We start from the raw sequence: 14,957 nt of genomic DNA on the forward strand, positions 1-14,957 counted from the left end.
GCATGAGTTGTATTCTCAGCATTATCAATGGGTGTTTTTTTTTCTTCCAAGTGAAAAACTCATGACAGAGCAATAGTTCGAAAAAGATCTTACAAATCAAATAGTTTTAGCAGTTTTATTCTTAGCCTCCTATGAGCACTATTAATAGAAGTTACTGTAAAGCATTTAAATATTTTCAACAATGTTAAACAGCTGTTTTGTGAAAACCTCTTAACTCCTTACGATATTCAAAAGACACATTTTTCCTTCCACAACTGTTTTTATTGTAAAGTCTGGATGTGGAGGGGTCAATCTTGCAGCATTTTTTTTAAACACCAGATTTAAAACGAGGAAAACACAAATAAAACCGTTTACAAAACAAAAAGAAGATCTGTACAAGTTCACACTTCATCTTAGAAAAACTCAGCCAAGCCCAGGGTTGTGATTGCAGCAGCCACACTGAGGACCGTTCTGGAAACAAATGAACAGCTGTAAATCAGCCAGTCCATAATTAAAGAACTGTGGAATAAAAACATGTTGATGTGCATGACAAAAGCAGTCCATCCATAGGCTCCATCAGGCTGTGTTGAGAGTTGACTGCAGAGGTCACAGGGTTCGAAGGGTCAGAGTTCAGTGTTTGCTCTTCTTGGTCTTTTTGTGCGAGCGATGTGGTGATCGGGAGGATGACCTCCAGGATTTGTGCTGCGGTGATGGTGATCGAGAGCGTTTTGACTTGCGTGGTGACCGGGATCTTGTTCTTCATGGAAGACAAAGAGTGACAGAGGATACACTGAGTGGTAAAATCCACACATACACTTAATATGGTAACATGACCAAGAACAACACAAAGTGACAAGCAAGTAAATTACAATTCAAGTAGCTGTGACTACAAGCATCAGGATATTTCTTAAGTCAGCTGGTTTCTCTTTCTGTAGCGCTGTGCTGAGTAACCTCACAAACAGTGAAATCTCACCTCATACACTAGAGAAACAAGTGCGCAGACATGTTTAGAATTTTGTCTTTTTGCGGTAGCTCTATAGCATCGCTGTTGAATTTAATGCTCGAAGCAGATGTCCTAAATGTCAGTAGACTGGGAATATTGTGAAACTATATGGTTCATTCATATACGCTGAAGGGGGGGGGGCTACATGTGCTCTATATTGTTTGTCAAACATAACACCGTTCAAAAGTCTGAAGGCAGTAAGGTTTTAAAGAGATCAATACTTTTATTCAGCAAGGATTCATTAAATTGATAAAAAATTATGGAAAAGACAATAATGTTAGAAGATTTTAACAAAATGCTGTGTTTTCAACTTTCTATTATAAAAAAAGTACCATGGTTTCCACAAAAATATTAAGCAGCAAAACTGTTTATCATTATTAATAATACATTTTTCTGAGCACCAAATAAGCATATTAGAATGATTTCTGAAGGATCACGTGACACCAACATTTTAAAATGTATAACAAGAGAAAACTTATTTTAAATTACTGTTTTAATTTTTGATCAAATAAATGCAGCCTTGATGAGCATGAGATCGTAAAGTGTAACAAATCCTTCCCTCCCGGGTCAAAATGACAAACTATAATACTATAACACAAAGTCAGTTTCAGGTCAAAATGACCTGAAGAGAGGATGAGGGTTTTTAAATACATTTAAAAAATATATATAAATCTTACAACCTCAAACATTTGAACTGTAGTCTCTGTTCTGATCTGTAAGTGTTTTTATGATCGCTGAAAACTTGATGCATTGTGCTTGGTCATGGTATTGTGAATAACTGTTTTTCAATGATAATGGGATGCAATAAAGTGTGTGTGTGTGTGTGTGTGTGTGTGTGTGTGGCGTACCTCTCTCTCCTCTCTTCTTTGTCTCGACTCCGTCCTCTACTCCGTTCTCTGTCCTCACTCTTTCTACTTTTTTCTTTATCCCTTGTTTTACTCCTGTCCTCCCCTTTATCTCTCCGCTCGTCTTTTTTGGACCGGTCTTTCTGTTTTTGTGAATATTTGTCTCTCTTTTCCTGATCGTCCTTGTCAAACTCCTAAAAAAGCAGAAACAGAAAGAAAAGCAAAGACATAAAAAATAAGCGAGTTTACAGATTGTACCAATTTTTGTACCAGAATTCTGTTCTAAGGCAGACAGCAGGCATCAATAATACATATACACTTTGCTGATAGCAAGGTCAAATGAGAATATTTACCAGCCAAAAAAAAAAAAAAAAAAGTTTTGTATCTTTTACCACAACTGGAATACATATTGACCAATCAGCATCCAAAACCACAAATATCTGTTGTGCAATTCTGTGTGTTGTACCTTCTGTAGCAGTCTGTTTCTGTAGTGCTGAACTTGCTGTTGGAGAGTCATATTGGACTTCCTCGGTCTCTTAGCCGACTCCAACTCATCCTGGAAATTCATCACCTTCACCTGCAATACGCATAACCGCACTTTTATAGTACCTGGCAACACAGTTAGCTCTAGAGCCATGTCTGTCTGTGTGTGTGGGGGAGGGAGGGAGAGCGAGACATAAAATATGAGTGACTGACTAACCTCCAGTTCTCGAAGGCGTGTCCTTTTGCTTTCAGACAGTTCAAAGTTTCTCAGAGAACTCTTAAACTCCGCCCCCTCATACCTGCTGGGGCTGTCGGCTTCATCACTGCTCATATCCGAGTCACCATCGTTTTCTTTCAGGCCACTGCATGACAAAGACAGGACAGGAAACAATGAGATAACCCAAACTGAAAGAGTGGTGTATTTTCTATTTTTTAATATTTCCTCTGTTTATAAATTCATGTTTATAGCCTGGATTTACCAAAAGAACTTTGCCAACGTACATGCAAAAGTAAACAAAAAGAATGTTTAGTGGATAGTCCTTATAAAGAAAGCATGTGACTTGATGAGACTGTTCAAATGCTCCAATCATGTATTGTGATCAAACTAAATCGCCAACTCAGCGCAGAGAAAAATGAATAAAATGAACAACATCCAGCAGTCTTACCTTGAATTCACCTCAGTGTCTGAGTCATTCTTGGCTGAAAGGATAAGAACAGTTTAAAGTTTGCGGCAGGATGCAGCAGTTGAAAAGAATATACACAGTGCACACCCCCTCTGAATACATACAAAAGATGTATTTTCTTAATGATCAATACAATTCATGGAAAGATGGCAAAATTGAAATGTATTAAACATCACACAGTGGTGTGTGAAATCATGACAGCATTGATAAAACACAACTCCAGCACTCATACATGCCTAATATAAGAGCTTTACTATCACTGAACTTCACTGTGGGGACCAGGCTCTTCTCCCTGTACTCCTCGTCTAGCAGCACCAGAACACTCTGGATGCTGTTAGATCCGAAATGATTGACTTGGTCTCATGAGACCAGAGTGTTGATTCCCAGAAGTCTATATTTTGTAAATACGGGCCTCAGAAAAGGTTAAATGAGTTAATTGTGCTTTGGCTACAGTAGGCAGCTCCAGTTTGGACAACAACCATGCATGTCACTTCTGCAGGCTACATCTTACTATAAACAATCACCCTTTTCATAGCTTTTGCCGGCTCTGAGACACTTCCATGGTGTTTTTCCTGCTCTTTTTCTAGCAAAAAAAAAAATATCACTCTTCACTAAATGAAAGCATAAATTGAAGGCCTGATTATTTCAGGGGCGGTGTTAATACAATGATTTGGTATTCCTCTTGTACCACTATCCTCTTTTGTACTAAGAAACAACTCTCCTGACAGTTCTTTCCCAAGTGTTGTCAGCATTAAGTCTGAGAATGATTCAGTTGTCCATATAACACTTTTAATGGTCAAGAAATTACTTCTCTTAAAAAGCTTTGGTTGTGTACCTGTAAAACTTACACCAGATTTGTATTTATTTATTTTATTTTTTATAAACTTAGTAACTTTCAGGAAGGTGTACTCATTTTTTTGCAACACAACATTTAATCAATAATTTTGACATGCTTCTTTGGTAACTGATTAAGCAGACTTTCTGGAACATTATATCTCTAAGGAACCCTAGCATGTCTTCTAAGTAAAGAGTAACTACTGAATTTGTTAAGTAAGCTGTCTTATACACAGAAAGATTGGATAATCTGGGAAAAGCAGTAAATAAAAAGGGTGTAAAAGAGTCATGTTTGTACCTGAGGATTCTGAATCTTCCACCTTCTCCCATTTAGACAGTGCAACAGTGGGTAAAGTCTTATCTGAGCCCTCATCAACTGGATCAGACAAACAAAAACAAGCACAAAGAGGAAATATGTGCAACTTAAATAAAAACCAATATTGCATGTGTTTTAACACTTTCACTGTGTTCAGATTAGGAAATAGGCTACAAATAGCAGTAACATTATAAAAACAAGATAAACTCCCAACAACCTCAATGCCCTTCTACTTACAAGGCACACCATCAATATCGTCTATTGAGTTTCCTAGGGGAACACCGTCTATATCGTCAACCGGGACACCATCTATAGAGGATGGATCCCAGGTCATAGGTGATCCATCAAGGTCATCAAGGGGTGTACCATCAATTTCACCTCTCTCTAGAGGAATACCATCCAATGGCACTCCGTCTAGATCAGGAGATTTGGGCTAGAGAACAGGTAGGCAAATGAATATAGTACACTTTACAGATCGTATACAGTTTATTTATAGTTTTCTCTTTTATCTATTTGCCACAGCTCACCTCTGCTCTGTCAATGACTTCCTCTCCAGGTTTAATAAGCCCCAGGAATATATTCTGTAGTTGGATCAGGAAAGAGTCTGGATAAACTGCCCAGTCTTCCCACGCACGAAAACATCCCATGACTCTTTGCTGCAGATAGAGAGAATTGAAAGAGAGAGATTTAGAGGAGTGGGATCAAAGATCTCTGCAGGGGAGGAGCTCAAGACAGATGACATGCTAGAACAGACTGTTCCCACCTTAAACTGCTCTGCCTGGAGTCGGGCCTGGATGTTCCGATACGCTTCACTGATGTCTCCAAATATCTGCGGCAGCTTTGTCTCAAAACTATTACACAGCAAGACAGAAAAGAAAAATCTTCAGAGTTCATCAGAGGCAATATGAAAGTTTTTGAAGTTTGGATTTTACTGCAGTAGCGTGCGACAGATCTTTGAGGACTTGGTCCAATTTAATGGTTATTGATTGAATGGACTGGAGACAGATCTGAATATGAGCTTGCAGTAGATCTTAAGAAAGCGACTGAGATTGGAGAAATCCAGTCTAATTGACTAGAGAGAAATGTGCATGAAACAAAATGAAACATGCATGGATGAATTGTTCATGATAAGATCAATAACATGCATTTAGAAAAATGTATATTGATTAAAAACAATCATAATCAAGTCAATGCTGTAGTAGGTTTGAAACAAATTACTGAAAACACAACTGACTCACAATTTGCGGTAATATGACGCATTGGCAACTTTGGCACAGGAGTTGTAGAGGATGTCAGATATTAGGTAAAGTCTGGCGATCTGCAATATACACAAGACAAAATGTCCAAAATTGTAAAGAAGAGCTATGCAACAAACTCTAGCTGTGATTTGTGAACTCCAACTTTGTACTACTGTAACTGTATGTGTACCTTCTTCTGCAGTGGTGTGTGTGCTATAGACAGAGATTCAGTGATGCAGGAGACGACCTCCTCAGCAGCCTCCGCTCTCTCCAGGCAGAATAGCATTGCATCACCAATCTCATCCCTGCGAGGAGTCAGCCCTCTTAGCAAGGCCTCCAACCTCTCTCTGTGCCTGAGACACAACAAACACAGTCAATATGCACATACATTACAGAAACAAACATATGTGGGCAGCCAAACATCACAGGCCTATGTGCATTTCATTTAAAAGAAATCGACGTCCTACAACATCTATTTCTGTCGGAGAGGAACACATGTTTACTCTGCCTTCAGGTGCCCTTTCTTTGGCTCTTCCTCTTGAGAAGGGAAGGAACTCTCTTCTGGTTCCTCGTCACCATGGAGATATGGATTAAGAAGAGGTGGCTTCCACAGAGAGCCGCCCCGAAACATTCTAAAAGGTGATGTTCTCCATTTATTTGGGTTCTCTCCCTGAAAGAAGGACATAGAGACAGAGAAATGTTTAACTGTTTTCATCTAGATGTGAAAATTAATTTTTTTTTTTTTTTGAGAGTAAGACTGTCTAGCCATGAAGGGCAGTGGATCGTTTACCTGTAGAATGGAGTAGAGTTTCCATCTGTAGTACACATGCTCCTGACTCTTATTATCAAATAAGAACCTGCAACATTAACCAGACATTCAAATACACAGAGTTACATATGACATTCAAAAGTCTTGAAATATTTTACTAAATATTTACTCAACCTCATGTTCTAAACCTGAATAATTGACAAGAGAGACATTTAACAGAATGCTGACTTTGCTCTTTTCCATACCACAAAAGTGAATGATGGGTGACTACACCAGGATGGCAATGATGCCAAATGTCATTGGTTCTCATAAAAGTGAAATATGTGCATAATATTCAAACAGCACATCAGAGAGTAAACATTTCTGAGCCTTAATATCATTTGGCTTAGACTGCTTGTGTGTTATCCAGGTTACATTCACATTGTATGAAAAAAGAGAAACGTGAACATATCGCCTAGAAAGGAAATCATTCTGTTTAAGAAGATGCGGGTGAATAAATGACAGATTTTAATTTTAAAGGTGTCCTTTTCCTTTTGAGGTTAGCATGAAATGAAAATCCACCCTTTATCGTATTGTGAATTAGTAATTCATGCATGTTTCATTTCTCAACATTTTTAACCAGAAATCGCAATGTAACAAGTAGCAACAGATCTTTACTTCTGCATTGTGAAATACAGTATTGTGTGAAAATGCTCCAGAACAGAAAGTTGTGTTATGATATGAATTATTCACAATATTACCAATAACATGCATTTAGAATTTCCATTTCAAGTTGAGCAAGCTATCTAAGAATATTAATGGTTCAAATATTCTGTAACAAGCAGAATACCCTTCACATACCTGAAGTCAGGGTTGCTTTTTTCTCTGCTCATGATGATGGCCTCAAACATGGGTCCCTCTCTCACCACAAACTCAATCATTCTGTGTATTAAGCCCAGCAGGTTCCTAACAGCCACAAAAGAGACGGATGAGAGAATGAACAAGGGCACTCTTTTCTTTTCACCATTTTTCTCCATCACTCCATAATAATCCCTAAAGCCTTACCATGTCAGTTCTATCTTTTTCTTCTTTCATTTTCACTGTCTGGCAGTTTGAAACTTGTATTTTGCTCTGTATTTTCTGTCCACTCCAAATAAGATTGCTTTCTGATGTTACCATGGCCCTATGAGACCGTTAAGGGAGTGTGTTTTAGTACAATGTTAACTCCTAACGTTAGAAAAAGGCTACTGTGTGGTGTTCTACATATTTTCACAGTAGTAATTTCTGGGTATAAAATTATTTACCGCAATTGTTTTTATAGAAGTTGCTGATGTTGCTAAAGGTGGGTAACCTCAAGGCATGTACATGTATCTGGGAGCGTATGAGTGATTTTCCTTGGTTACGATCTAAGATCAATGATGTCTTACAGTATCTTTCTGATGAACTAACCCAGTAGGTTCTTAATCCTGGTCCTGGAGATCCCCCGCTCTGCAAATTTTGCATGTCTCTCTTGTTTAACACACCTGATTCAGACCATCAGCTCCTTAGGGGCGAGTTCCATGAATTGAACTGAGTGTGTCAGATAAGAAAGACATTGAAAATGTGCAGAGTGTGTGGTGGTGGGATGGGGGGGAAGGAGGTTTGGGACCCCCAGGAGCAAGATTAAGAACCACTGAACTAACCATTGTGATTAGGTGTCAGACTACAGGTGAGTGTGTATGCGTGTATGTTTCAGTAGCAATGGTGTTTTAATAAATGGACAGAGAATGTGTACCTTTCTGGGGGGATTACCACTGTCACTACGGCCTCGGACAGAGTCTGTTCATGACGTCAAACCAAATGATGAAGATACAAAAATATAGTGAGTTTATATTTAAACAAACTGCAGAATATTCATGATTAATAGCAGCAGCAGCAGCTAAACCTCTGGAAACATGCTCCGCAAACAGACGAGTTCATCTCACCGCTGCTTCTTGTTCTGTCTGAGGGACATCCTGTGTATTCAGAAACTTTGCTTTCTCTAACCTCTCTGGCTTTATTAAGGTCATGGGCTTTTTTTTTATTCCGGTTTAAACCACATAATAAATCTTAAATAAAAGTCCTCACAAAGATACAATTCCCAAATTATCTGTGATGTGAAAGTACTCTCTAATGTTATATTTTGGTAACAATTTTGTATTAAATCCAAATAATCTTACTTGAATTGAATATTGTTCCCCATGTCAGACTTACAGATTTGTTATCATTGATGATGCTTTCTGGAGGGTTTGGATTTGACATGTTTGTCTCATTACACAGGATGCCCCCCATAGGCTAATGAACATTACTGAACTTAAAACTGACCAAGAATACCTAAGTGTTTCTGTACAGTTTTTTTGGTTTCATCTGCTTGTGACTCACATCTGGTACAAGATGCACATATAAGTCGTGTCAACCGACTTAAATTATTTTAAAGTGAAAAAGTAAAGTCACATTGTGACTTGACCTTTAAACGTTTCAAAAACAACGAAACAAAATAATTTCTCTGACAGTGCAGCTAAAGGTTGACTCCATCACATTTCTCTAAATTTAATATATACTATCATTAAAAAGTTTGGGGTCAGTCCATTTTTTTTTTTTTTTACAGACGAACTGTAGAAAATGTATTTCGTAAAAATGTATTTTTACAAACTGTATTTTGTTCAGCAAGGAAGCATTAAATTGATCTAAAGTGGCAGTAAAGACATTTATAATATTACTATTTCTAAGATATCTATTTTAAATATATTACGTCCTTTTGAACTTTCTATTTATTGTAGAAACCTGAAAAAAGTGATCAAGTTTCTGTAAATATTTTAAGCAGATAAAAAAATATTGTTTATTAATGTAAGCAGCAATAAGAAGAAATGCTTCGTATCATTCCATCACAAGAATCAATTACAAATAGAAAACGTTATTTTTAATAGTAATAATATTTCACAATACAGGGGTGAAAAAGGTGACAAACCAAAATACAAAATACATTTTGCTTACCCCATTGGCAGATTATTTAGCTTGTTTTAAGGAAAAACACACTTAATTTTGACGTTTTTTTCTGAAAACAAGACTATTTTTACTTGTCTAGAAAATGCTTCTTGATTTAAGAATTTTTAGATATTTGGACTAGAAACAAGACAAAAAGTGTTACGTAGGAAATCATTTTTTGCAGCGCACCATTCAAGGATAAACACCTTTATATGATTAAAAGACGTTTGAGATACAACTACGGTCTACAATCAACAAGGATTGTTAAGATGTTACATGAACTTAGTCAGGGCAAATAAACCACTGTAAATCTTCATTTCAGCACTCGAATTTTTGAAGCAGCTGATGGGTTAAACGCGTGGTGTTTCTCCGTCTTGAAACAGGCTGTTACAAGCTCACTTGAGCTGAGTGATACTAATATTACTGTACATTAAACGGTGTACTTTACTTGTAGGTCGAACAGTTCTCAAATTGACTTCATGTCAGAGTAATAGCTTACTGATATGTGAGACAAATGTTAAGGTCGAGACTGAGGAGCATTTTGCAAAGGGTAGCGAACTAATGTAGCGATAACGTAACTTACCATCTTCATAGCTATTGCAACAGCAGCCTCATGCAAAACCCTCCAAAAAAACAGCAGCCTCACGCGGTAATCACCATTTATACTGGAACACAATTTACAGCAGACAAAATGCATTCCGTCCTGCTCTACAGCGAACTGAATTTTCTAGCTACAAACAGGCTAATCTAACCACCAGCATAGCCCAATTACTTCAGAAATAAGTTGCTTGACGTTAGCTTGTTCCTTCATATTTTACGTAGCCTCTGGAAATATGGACAGTTGCCTGCAGCATCTAAAAGTTAGGCTTCAGGAGTGAGATTGGTTGGTTGAGGGAAAGAACATTAAGGTAAGCCAATCAGAGGCAGAGTAGGGCGGGTCCATTCCTTTGCCAACAGGGTAAAAAACTCTACAGGTGAAGTGACACAGATGACTCGCAGATACGCAGATAATTATTATTATTTTTTTTTAAATCTACACGATTCACGTGAATGACCTATTTCAAGGTGAAAGGTGACAAGTTTGCACCCCTGCAATATTACTGTTTTAGTGCATTTTTGATCAAATGAATGCAGCCTTGGTGAGCATAAGAGACTTCTTAAAAACATTTTAAAAATCTTACCGACCCCAAACTTCTGATGAGTAAAGAAAAACAACAAAATATTTTATCTAAAATGAAAAACTCTGATTCCATTTATATTCCAAAATATGTGTCGTCATTAAATCTTAATTCTCACTTTCATTATCGGCGATGCATCGCTTGCGATTATGAACATGATATTGCGTAGCTTGTCAGTGAACTACGGCTCTGTGTAGTAAATGCTGCTCCATCTAAAGGCACGTGATGGAGATTTACTACTAATCACAGAATCGGCTTTATTGATGAGATGCACATAATCATCACATTCGATTATTTGCACAGCCCTACTTGCCAGCAGAAAATCTTTTATAAATACCTTGACTTCGGCATACCATACTCTACTACACCAGCAGGCAGTGCATGTGGTTACCTTGTAAAAGTCTTCTTGTGAGCGGCTGCGTGGTTTGGTGAAGTCATTTCTGAAGCGGTCTCTGGGTTGGGCGTTGAACGGCAGTCCAGATGGTGGAGGGGGGGCAGTGGTCTTCAGCACCCCGATGGGGGTGTACAGAGGTTGCGGAGGAATACGTACTGCCTTCCCCCAACCTAGCTTCATTTCAAAACCCATTACTGTTTTACCTGCAAAACACAGACACCAGAGCTCAAATGTCAAACCTGTCCAACTAAGTGCGTCATTGGACAGACGGCAGTCTAATGTTTCATTTACACTGGTTTGAGGATTGAGGACGCCTCACCATCCAGTGCGGCCAAAGCACGCTCTGCATCTTTCCGTGTCATGAAAGCAACAAAACCGCGGTTGGTGACTCTTGTTCTCTCTTCTTCAGTGCGAGGCCACATGATCTTCACACTGGCCAGAGGACCGTATTTTCCAAACTCCTTACAGAGCATCTCCTCTGTCATCTAATGAGACAGTCAAAGTTTAGTAAATAAGAGTCTAAATGTACTGTGTAACACACCTGTGTAATTACAAGAGTGCCATATGGTCACTGTTAAGCAGTCTGTTAAAGCAAGACCATGTGACTTTTTGTGTTGGACAGATTTTTCCATGGATTATATTGCAATAAGCAGGTCAAAATACTGTGTTCTCTTCTCACCTTGGGGTTGATGCAGCCGATGTACAAGTTTGTTGTGTTTGGCACTGCAGGATCATCATCAAATACTACAAACACAATACGCAAAAAGATTTTTTTAGGCTTCCACTGGGTTTCCAAAGTGAAATGTTTGGCGTGAGTTTGTCAGACTCACTTGATCGACGTGTCAAAGGTAAATCCAGATCTGGGTACACTCCTCCAGAGTCACCTTTCTTCCTTTTGTATCGCTCCTCTCTTTCCTCCTGTATTCTGAATGAAAGATCGAATAAAGACAGAACACTTTTTAGCTACTCTTTTCTAACACTCGTTAAAGTCACAATGAAATGCAGGGCAGATTTTTTTTTCTTTATTATGACATAAGAAAAACAAAAACTATTTTATATATATGGCAGGAACTCTACCCGTCAGTTACAGGGATATACAGGGATGCATTTAGAAAACAGATGAAGTGAATTTTGAGAGAAACACTGACTGTTTTAATTCCTCCTTAAAGAGCTCAAGATTACTCTTCTTCTTCTCCTCCACTTTCTTTTTAACGGTCTAGAATGGAAAAACAACAAAAACATTAAGACTAATTATTGTATTTTGTATTATTGTATTTTGTGATTTATCTATGCTGATTACGGTGCTCTTCTCATCACGTTCCTTCTAACCCAGCCTTACCTCTTCAAAGGATATTAAGCTCATCTGACTACAGAAGACGGAAGGTCACTTACAGTTTTTTTAACCTCTGCAGGTTGAACAGGTGAGGTATTCTGAGGTGGAGAAGTGAATTTAGAGGCGGGTCTGTACAGTTTGCTCTTCTTCACCTCGGCGGCTTCTTCCTCTGAAAAATGAACAACAAAAACATGCAATCATAACTCGCTCCTTCCTCCATTTTAACTCACAGCTTGGATTTATAGTATAGTAGCCCACAATTCAAATTCTAAACTTTTTCCTGCAAGCAACATAAAAGCATTACACTAATACACAAAGTCCGCTTGAGCGGTTCAGCAAATCAGTAACCAAATCACTGGTTTAATGTGTCAAACTACTGAGATCTAGAAACACAAGAACCGCTTAAACTCCCAAACAAAGAAACATTTAGTCACAGTAGGGAACATATTTTATATTTCACTGAAACATAAATTAGATCAGTTTTGTTACTGTAACTAAAACTACATCTAAACTAGTAAAAACTGTTTTCTGCAATTGAAAATAAAATATTAATTCTAGATAAAAATGGCAAAGCCAATATAAAAATGAATATAATAAAGGCTAATTCAAACATAATAACATCTACTATAAGAAAAGCACAACTTACCTTTAGTTGCATTTACAATGCCTCCTCGTACAAATGTCTTCACTCCGCTTTTGTCATTAGTGTCAAAAGAAGCTATAAATTCCTCAAAGACTTCAGCAGCTTTCTCTTCCTCCTGTTAACAGTGAGACAGAAAAATGTTGTACAAGACAACAAGACAAAAATAATCTTGGGTATCTCAAAGTGCTTACCTTTTTCTTCATTTCCTCTTGCTCTCTTTTTGTTAGCGTCCTCTTCACCCCCACAGATTTCCCTTTTTTGTCTGCCATGTCAACTTTCTAAACCCAGCAGAGATGTACTGCACTTAGATCACTGCAGCAGTGCTGTTTATACAATCATGTAACCAGATAGGCCTATTCATGATTGGGGGACTACATATAATTCATTTAAGAAGCAGCTACTCAAAAACATCTAGTCTGGGGGACAGGACCCTGCATACCTGACAGATACAACAAAGTACTTCACTTAATGACAATCCATCTGAGAATAAGAACAATCTAATACTAGTAAAAAGCTATTTTGCACGTCTTGATCTAAACCGAGACAGAGGACAGCAGGATGCAGGACTCTGAAGATGCAAAGCAGCTCTAAAAGATGCTGGATTACACCATCAGTCCTGTTATGACCACATTTGACTGCACGATAAGACAGTGGTCCACATATCCTGTAAACACTTTGTTTGTATAAAATTCACGACACGACTACATGCACTGGCTGCATGAAAGTTATAACATTATCTTTCAAAATTCATAGACCTGCTGGTGGGGATGTCTCCATAACTCTTTCTGCGATTGTCTCCAAACCTAGTGAGCTGCCTAAGTTTCCTAGACAGCATTCGTGGGCATCACCGGCGCCGACAGACCCCCCAAAAGCTGTCTATGTGTGCAGCTCACCCGGCTGAAGTAGACAGCCTGTGTGTGTAAATTAGCGTACGGGCTAACGTCTCTAGTCCTCCTGGCCTCGTTCAAACCTCAGACAACCTTTTGCTGTCAATTGTATTAACGCCGCTGGAGGACGCAGTGAAGACATATCTGATGCTGCAACCAGTTGCACATCTGTAAACAATCTATATAGCCACTTACACAGCTCTTGCGTTGCAAAAACGAAACCGTTCGTTTGTTGTTAATCCGCCATTTTGAACAGACTAGAAATGGAAATAGCGGAAAAGTGACGTCGCGTGATCAACACCAATCAGAGCTCAAAACGCCTCATTCTGCGACAGCAGCGGATGTTTGAGACTCCAGCCGCCGGTCTGCTGTAGTATGTTTGCCTGGGTAAGTTAATAAAGTATTCATGTAAAAGATTAAACTGGACTTATACAAATACGCGTGTATTAATTATGACTGTTGATTGTTTATACAGTGGCAATAAAATGAACAGTCTTCAAGCAGTGACCTGAGGTTAGTCATTAGTGAAGGATTAACTAGCTTATATGAGGCTTTCAACCTGATGTTAATTTTTATAACATCATGTGAGACAAAACAACTAATATGACAGAACGTCATAGAATTCATCCATTGTTAACTCTTGTTTTCTCACCAAAATGCTGAAAGGGACTAACAACATGGGGAAAAAAAGATCATTTTTAATTACAATTTTTTAAAAATCTTTTTTAATTTGATAAAAAAAAAAGTAATTATCTTAAAAGGAAACATTAAGAATAATGAAATATATGTGTTAATAAATTGCCAGTTTTTATATGAAATTGATCAATAGCACTTGGAACATGGCATAATCACACTTATGAACGTGATAATGCAAAGGATTTTTGGAAAGAAATGTCTTGGCTTGTTTTCTCTGCTTACAACAAACTTTTTAGTTTTGAAATAATCAATGTACTATTTTTGATTTGGGAATCAGGATCAAAGGAGCTGGGTGATATATTGAAACTGCTAACTCTTTGTGGCCTATTTCATCTTCACAAGTGTAAAGTCACTGATTGTATGCCCTATTTATTTTTTTTTTTGTATTGATCTGAAATTATTTTATGAATCTCTCTGCTCATCACTTAATAAGAAAGCTGCTAAAACAGCCGCATTGATGGAAAAAATAATGACTTCGGTGTATATAAATATGTAAATCGGGGGTAAATACATTTTTTTTTTGGAGGGGTTCCCCTGGTAAAATTTAAATTCCAGGGGTTACATATCAGGTTACTGGGGTCACTTCAACCCTCGGACATGAAAAACAACCCACGGCAACAGTGTTAGTTAGTAGCCCAATTCTTAGCAACACTGATAAAATGTCTCAATATCCACTCAAGTAGCCAAAGACTCA

General features: G+C 38.0%; 2 protein-coding genes across 3 annotated transcripts in view; one reads left to right on the forward strand and one right to left on the reverse strand.

Moving 5' to 3' along the window:
• Window positions 1–101: 101 nt before the first annotated feature.
• On the reverse strand, window positions 102–13,885 carry zgc:163098 (uncharacterized protein LOC100037380 homolog). Its single transcript, XM_058776800.1, has 24 exons — window positions 13,763–13,885; window positions 12,872–12,958; window positions 12,684–12,795; window positions 12,097–12,206; window positions 11,853–11,920; window positions 11,535–11,629; window positions 11,384–11,448; window positions 11,024–11,189; window positions 10,702–10,907; window positions 7,904–7,947; window positions 6,991–7,095; window positions 6,172–6,238; window positions 5,885–6,051; window positions 5,572–5,734; window positions 5,382–5,461; window positions 4,907–4,994; window positions 4,671–4,799; window positions 4,381–4,576; window positions 4,126–4,203; window positions 2,976–3,009; window positions 2,528–2,672; window positions 2,294–2,404; window positions 1,831–2,021; window positions 102–736 (listed from the first exon to the last, which is right to left on the reverse strand). Exons 2-24 carry the CDS (start codon window positions 12,947–12,949, stop codon window positions 610–612), a joined length of 2,625 nt encoding a protein of 874 aa, XP_058632783.1. The 5' UTR covers window positions 12,950–12,958; window positions 13,763–13,885; the 3' UTR covers window positions 102–609.
• lrch2 (leucine-rich repeats and calponin homology (CH) domain containing 2) overlaps window positions 13,845–14,957 on the forward strand; it is a 92,249-nt gene continuing 91,136 nt past the window's right edge. Inside the window, exons 1-2 of one of the 2 annotated variants that reach the window (XM_058776808.1) lie at window positions 13,885–13,954; window positions 14,043–14,080. The gene's annotated coding sequence lies outside the window, so the exon portion shown is untranslated. Of the gene's footprint in view, window positions 13,955–14,042; window positions 14,081–14,957 lie in introns of both variants that reach the window. The other variant, XM_058776807.1, reaches the window with a different exon arrangement.

Source organism: Onychostoma macrolepis, chromosome 05, assembly GCF_012432095.1.
Source record: "Onychostoma macrolepis isolate SWU-2019 chromosome 05, ASM1243209v1, whole genome shotgun sequence".
Lineage (NCBI taxonomy): Eukaryota > Metazoa > Chordata > Actinopteri > Cypriniformes > Cyprinidae > Onychostoma > Onychostoma macrolepis.

Coding starts and splice junctions, on each gene's coding strand:
- zgc:163098 (XM_058776800.1), bottom strand. CDS start 12,949: ATGGCAGACAAAAAAGGGAAATCTGTGGGGGTGAAGAGGACGCTAACA. Junction 6,239..6,990: donor AAAAGCAACCCTGACTTCAG/GTATGTGAAGGG, acceptor TTAATGTTGCAG/GTTCTTATTTGATAATAAGA. Junction 4,995..5,381: donor GCGTCATATTACCGCAAATT/GTGAGTCAGTTG, acceptor GCTGTGTAATAG/TTTTGAGACAAAGCTGCCGC.